Source organism: Camellia sinensis, chromosome 6 (genome assembly GCF_055761805.1).
Source record: "Camellia sinensis isolate YWXY chromosome 6, ASM5576180v1, whole genome shotgun sequence".
NCBI classification, from domain to species: Eukaryota; Viridiplantae; Streptophyta; class Magnoliopsida; order Ericales; family Theaceae; genus Camellia; species Camellia sinensis.
In genome coordinates this window covers 183,594,479-183,601,862 of record NC_138966.1, presented here as the reverse complement: position 1 = coordinate 183,601,862, position 7,384 = coordinate 183,594,479, and the positions used below count along the sequence as shown (strand labels likewise).

Genomic DNA, 7,384 nt, shown 5'->3' with positions numbered 1-7,384 from the left:
GCCTGTTATGTCCGGCCGTTAGGTCCACCAGCTGGTCTATTTGGGACAGGGGAAAACTGTCTTTAGGGCAAGCTCGGTTGACGGTCATGTAGTCGACGCAAACTCGCCACTTCCCATTCTTCTTGGGCACTACGACCGTATTTGAAATCTACCGAGGGTAGTGTACTTCCTGAATAGCCTGTGCCTCAAGCAAGTTCCTTACCTCCTCCGCGACTATCTCGGCGTGGTGCAGCGCCGATTTTCTCGTTCTTTGAATGACCGGCTGTGCACCGGGAAAAACATTTAGGTGATGACAAATAAAGCTTGGATTGATGCCGGGCATATCGTAGGGCGACCATGCGAAGACTTTGATATTTGCCATCAAGAACTCTACTATCTCGGTCATTTCTTGGGCAGTAAGACTTGATTCGAGCAAAAAGAACTTGTTCGGACTTTTCGTGTCAATCCGCACTTCTACCAACTCTTCAACAGCTTTGTCCTCAGCCTTGGCGCCCACATCTTTAAGGACTTCCTGGTCCTCCGGTCCTTCGATCATTTGGACGAAACCTTTGGCAGCCCGGCTCCCGTTCAGTGCCACGAAGTATTGCTTTGACATGACTTAATTGCCCCAAATTTCCTCAATTTCCCTCATAGCTGAGGGAAATCTCATAACCTGGTTGTAGATCGACGCTACAGCTTGCATAGCGTGATGCCATCCCCTACTGAGGATCAGATTGTACGTAGATGACACCTGCAGTACCCAGAACTCCACCTGCTTGACCACGGTTCCGGCTTTAACCGGTAAAATTATCTTTCCCAAAGGCCATTCCGGTTGCGAGTTGAAACCTACCAGTGGCGAAGTCGCCGGGGCCAAGTCTGTATCACGGAGTTTGAGTTGCCTGAACGCATCGTAGTACATAATCTTAACCGAACTTCCCTGGTCAATTAAGATGCGCTTGACATCGAACTCTTTGACGTGAAGGGTGACAACTAGGGCGTCGTTGTGTGGCATTTGAATGCGCTTTAGGTCCCTAGTGGAGAAACTAATCACGTCTTTTTGCTCGGTCTTCCCCCTTTTGATCGTGGGCTGTACTGACGAAACTTCCCTCATGTGTTCCGTTTTTTTGATCATTCCGCGGAGCTCACATACGCGCCCCCGGCTCCACTATGCCGTGGATCACATTAACCACTCCTTGAGGGGGCGCTTTCAAGTCAGCCGGTCCATGCAGATCAGCCGGGGCGGGATGCGCGGCCTTAGCACCCCCATCGATATAAAGATCTAAGTGTCCGGCTGCGACTAACTCCTCAAAGTGTTGCTTCAGAGGCAAACAGTCCTCCGTCCGGTGTCCTCACTCGCGGTGATATGTGCAGCGGTACTACAGATTGAAGCCCTTTTGCGCGTCGCCTAACTTAGCAGGAAACCGGATGTAATCCTCGTTACGAATTTCACTAAGTATGCAATAGATTGGAATCTTAAAGACCGTGGTGATGCCCATCCGAGCTTTCAACCTTCTGTTGGCATCAGCTACGTCATCGCAGGGGTATTCATCTCGGTCATTCCAACGTCTCCTTCCTCGGTTTCGACGATTCGACCCTCGGTCAGATTCCTCGGCGCGGTCAGTTGGACGGTTAGTTTCCTGTCCGATTGCGTGCACCTTGCCAGCCGACCTCTTGTCTGTTACCACTGGAGTTGTCTTCGCGGCGGACGCCGCCGCATCATCCTCTACTCGAATGTGCTCATTGATGCGCTGCATTAGTTGGCCCCTGAATGTCGGCTGGTTCATGGGAAGCGAGTCCCGTAGCCTATGTCCGACCAAGAGACCGCTATTATATTGGGTGGTTGCCAGGTTGATCGGGCAATCTAAAATCTCGTTGAAGGTTTCCCAGTATCTAGAATTGTATGCCTTGAGTGTGTCGCTCGACTCCATTTTGACACTGAGAAGGTGGTCCACCTCCTTCGGTGTTTTGGTGTTGGTCTTGAAACGAGTCACAAATGTTTCCGCTAACTGTTGCTACCTTTCGATGCTTCCCTCCGGCAGCCTCTCAAACCATTTCAAGCCCAGCTCACCCAAACTTGACGGGAAGATAAGGCACATAAGAGCGTTATTGCGCCTATGTCCGGCTATGACCTACCGGAAGTGGCTTACATGCATGTATGGATCGGTCTTTCCGTCGTAGAGCGTAAACTTGGGCTGGTGGAAGCTCGTGGGGAGAGGAGTGGTTTCTATCTCAAGGGAGAAGGGGGTGGCGCTTAGCCGCGCCAAATCTGTGTCTAGATAGAGAGGCACGACTGGGCGGGGTGGTGGCATTATGACCTCTTCATTGGCGCGGCCCCTGTAAGATAGCCGTTGGAGCGCTGGCACCCTTTGAGTCTTCCGCCGGCGAGCTTGCTCCTTCAAGACTGCCCGCAAGTCCTCTGAGCGAGCGGAATAGGAATACCTCGACGTCGTCGCTGGACGTGAGGGTTGATAGGTACTATCTTGCGCGCTAGACTTCTCTACAGGCGCGTCGGATTCTCCAACCTTGTAGCTTTTGGTAATAGAAAAGGAGAGAGTGTGCCGCTAGCTCTGACTACCTGAACGGCGTGGTTAGGTGCGCTCACTGTGGTCTCCCACTCCAACAACACCCTTCCCTTTGACATGCCATTTGAGATCTTCCATCTCCGCCGCTATTCTTCGGATGACGGCGTCTTGGTCCCTTAACTTGTGCTCCAGACGCCTAGTGTGCGATTCTCGTCGCTGCCGATGCCGGTCTGGGCTCCGAGAGTTACCAAAACTTCTACCGCGCTTATCTCGTGCATCTTTTGAATGTCCTCCTGGCGAAGTCTCCAAGCCCGCCATGTTTGGAACGGCGGGGAGTCCGTCTCTCCGTTTGGCTGACTCCGGGGTAACACCGTCGATGGTGGACAACGGTATCTTGTCGTTGTTCGCCATGGAAGACGATCAGACGAGCTTTTAAGACAAGGTTTTGTCTATCAAACTTTCCACAGACGGCGCCAATTGTACGGGGAGCAAATATTCGGTGATGCTCGTACTCCTTTCATCTAAGCTCCTTGTTTGTCCGATCGACCTGCGAACACAAGGCGTTCAGCTACCCGGCGGTGTGTGGCCGGAAAACCCCTCCGACGGTCAAGTTAGCACACACTCAAGGATCTAGAGAGAGAGAGGAGAGAGTTTTGTGTTTAGGCTGTTCTCACCAGAAGATGTTCCATCCCCAGTATGGGGGGCGCAGTCATGATTATATACTTTCTGTGCTCAAATCTGCTCCCATTAGCCTCTTGACACATAGAGCTGCTCTCCCATCTGTCAGCACAAATCCAGCAATCACCACTTAACCAAACCGGCAAACTACATTAGTGGGAGCTCGGCAGCCCGGTGGCATCACCTTGGCCTCACACAACCGTGTTGCATAACGAGTCCGAGTACTCCACTCGTTGAGCTCCATAACGACCGTGCTCGGTTGCATTCCGGCATAACCGAGCTCAAGACAGGTCGAGTTGGTAAACCGAAGCCCTTCCTGCTGAGCTAAATGCGCGAACCGTGGAATCCCGAATGGCAGGGATTATCTCAGCTGAGTAGCTCAAGTAGCTCGGTCCCCACATGGACAAGCCCTAGTAGCTCGGTCCCAACATGGCCCTGGGCCTCAACCGAGCAGAATCATCTCCAGACAGGCCCAAGCTATCACGACCCAAACGTGCTCGACCCTCAATTTGCCCGGCCTTTACCATGGCCCATTCCAGCTCATAAATCTCTCTCTCTCTCTCATATATATATATATATATATATATTAAGTTATAATATTGTAAAATAAACACTTTTAATTAAACGACTAACCAAGAAAGAATCACATAACATCTAAACCCAAAAAGAAAAAATAATGAAAACAACCAAACGATAGATACATCTCAGTGTGTGAAGTGATTAATTATTTATAATATGATGTCAAAACAAAAAAGAATTTACTGATCAACAATTGAAAAAATAACTCAAACAGTAAATCCAAACTTTTGAGATTCCTCGAGAGTATTATTGTTGTGCTAATTTTTCCTCATGTGAGTTGTGATTATATAAAATAATATAAGAAATGAAGAATAATTATATATATATAATTATTATAAAATTTTAACGGTAAATCCATAATATAGAATAATATAGAATTGATATTGGATTGCATGGGAAAATAAGGAAAAAAAAAAAAGACAATAGGTGATGATATGAAAAATTTGTTGTGGCTATTTTAGCATCAAAAAAAATTTTAATACCTTTGAAAGAAATAAGAAGAAAAACGTGATGATATGCAAAATTTGTATTGAGTTTGTGAATTATTTTAATTTATCATGAAAAATATATAGAAAAGAAATATTTGTCAAATAGATTCCATATAAAATAGATAAAGTTAGTATAATTTAAATTAAGTTTAGATTTGTGTATACCTCTATATATAATTAAGAAAATACATACTGACATGACTCTCTTAGAAAAAAACAAACTCTTAAAGGTGCCAAGTATAGGAAAAATATTACTTTTAACAATACATATATGATTGGAAACTAGCCCAATCATGATTGATTCCAAGTTTTTAGAGTAATTCTATTTGCACTTAAATATTAACTCAGTATGCTCGTATAAAATTTTAATTCCTGTTACACACTAATATAAATTTATTAATAAAAACAATACGTATTAAATTTTAAAATAAAATATTATTATTTTTTGTCACCGCACACTCTAAATAATTTGAAATTTGAAAACACCATAGGATTTTTGAAAATAGTGCAATTTGAAAATTTTAATTTATTTATTATTTGGGTGTATCTTAAAAGGTATTTTGTAAAAAAACATAAGGTGCATTGAGAGAAAATTATAACCCTAAATAATTTAATAGAGAATATGGAGAAATTTAGTGTACTAATGATTTTTTAGATGTAAATAGAATAGAATCCCCTAATTTTTGAACTGAGAACCAAACTAATTAAACAGTAGAACCAACCCTACCCAATGTAGCTCGGGTTGGTTCAGATTAGAACCACGGTTTCACTATTTTAAAAATAAGCAAATCAAACAATAATAAATAATTAAAATACTTAAGTTTTTAATTTTTAAACATAATACAAACAAATAGCAAAATATTATTTAATACAAGTCAATAAAAATTAAATCCAACGCAAACTTAAATATAATCAATATAAATTAAATCTATCAATATAACTAATAAAAATTAAATCAATTACGAAATCCGACTCAAGCTTCTAGTAATTTTTTTGCATTAATCTAATAATTATTGTATATAAAAAACTATTAGGTGTAATCAAATTCCATTGTAATAGCAATAATAAGGTGAACCAATGTCAATATAAAAAATTTAAAAAATATAAATATATATAAATAACTTTGGTTCGCGGATTTGTTCAATTTATACAATGTCTAAATTAAAAACCAAGCCATTTTTATCAGTTTAATGATTTGAAGATCCAGAACCAAATTAATGCATTAAAAAATCAAATCAAATCAACCCAAATAGATTGATTTGGTTCGGTTATTCGGTTTATTGAGTAATTCGAACATCTCTAATTACAACTATGTCCTGGAAAGGGGCTGGACGGTTCTACCAAAAAAAAAAAAAAAAGAAAAGTTAATTACAATTAAGGCAAAACTTAACAAATTATTTTTTAATAAGTATATTTAATGAAAAAGAAATATTGTAAGTCTACATTATTGTCAGAATTCCTATTACTATATTATCGTCATTATGGGTTCGTTTGGGATGCGAGTTGATTTTTTGATTTTTTAATTATTTTAGCTTGGGGCTAAAAAGTCTCGTTTGTGATAGGTTTATTTGATTTTTTTCACTTTGTTTAGAAAAAAAAATAATTATGGTTTGGATGTGACATTTTATCTTATTAAACTAAAAAATTTATTTTATCTTTTTGTAATTATTTTAATTAAAAAATTCTATTTTAACTTAGTTCTAACGAATGTTACATACTATGGTTGTAAACTACATTCTCGACAATTCAATTAAAATATAACAAAGTGGCCCATCACAAGGGCAGTTAATGTTAGCGGGGAAAAAATTGTCATCATCAAAACGTGCTTAGAATTTGAATGATTACCATAATTTATCTGATATTAATGCCCTAGATATGGTTATATAAAATGTGCAATCCATAACTAATGCTTATAAATAATGTGCGACTATTAGACAGTATACAACCAAGTCAATTAACTAATGCTTACTAAGTACGCAGGTTTTACCACTGGGGTTGGAGAATGCATTTGCCTCCACCAGTCCGAGTCAAGTTCAATTTTTAGGGGGGCGTGAAAAAATTCTGGCTTTGCCAGGGCTCTTTTTGAGACCTCACGCGGTACTTCGGTTGAAACTTGTCCGTGACTGGGGCGGTTGATGAGCTCCGCTAGTGCCTCGGTGGTGGGTCCCCCACTTGGTGGGGATTAATTCCTGGTTGGCAACCGGCTACCCCGGGGTCAGGACCCGCAGGGACTGTGATGACACCACATAGCTCTTTTTTTTTCGATCAAAAAAATAAAATAAATAAAGAGTACGCAGGTTTTTATTTTATTATATATATATATATATATTTATTTATTTAAGGGTGCACGTGTGTATGTATTTCAGTTTTGCATATCACGTTACATGCATTTTATCAGGTAGTGCACGTCTTGAAGTATTATTACACCTATTGGATGGTTCTATACTAAAAAAAGTGTGATATATTATAATTAAGACCAAAATTAACAAATTATTTACCAATAAGTTCACTTAATAAATAAATAAAATTTAAAGTATATATATAAAAATAAATTCATTTTTAATTGATTTTTATTCAATAGTTAGCTAATAAATGAATTTTCTTTTTTGTGAATTGAAATTTTTTGAGATGAAAAAATAAAAGTTCCACTTATGGGACCCACATGTGATCTTGACCCAATTGCCACTTAGCATACTTTCATTGGATTTACTAGTTGAAATTTTTTTTCCCCACTCAAATTATACATGAAAAATCTTATTCTAGATGGAGATAGACAAGTGCTTCTCTCTCTAGGTAATTCTTAGTCGTGCTCCGACGATAGTTTGACAATCGTTCGACAAACTCCTTCACACTTTTAGAGTGTAGATCTACACTTCTAAGTCTAGATCTGAATATTTTATGGTAAGAATAGGAGTTTGTGATATTCTCTTTGATTCCTACATATAGATTTTTGACTTATCTCCAATGATTTCTCTGTTGTTATAGGTTTCTTAAGTTTCAGCCTTCTGGTACAGCGGCGGCAGAGGTGGAGTTTGAGCAACGGCAACGGCGGACAACGTCCTCAATGACGGCTGCCGTTGTGATTTTATGCTTGAGACAGACCTTCCATCTTTAGGTTGGATCTTAGACGACATTTGC

General features: G+C 40.3%; 1 protein-coding gene across 1 annotated transcript; it reads right to left on the bottom strand.

Annotated features, from left to right (window-relative positions):
* Nucleotides 1-598: 598 nt before the first annotated feature.
* LOC145793895 (uncharacterized) lies at nt 599-1,090 on the bottom strand. The gene has a single exon (XM_082876784.1). The coding sequence runs from the start codon at nt 1,088-1,090 to the stop codon at nt 599-601; it is 492 nt and encodes a 163-aa protein (XP_082732910.1).
* Nucleotides 1,091-7,384: the final 6,294 nt, after the last annotated feature.

Excerpts from the sequence above, each read along its gene's own strand:
- LOC145793895 (XM_082876784.1), bottom strand. The coding sequence starts at position 1,090 with ATGAGGGAAGTTTCGTCAGTACAGCCCACGATCAAAAGGGGGAAGACC.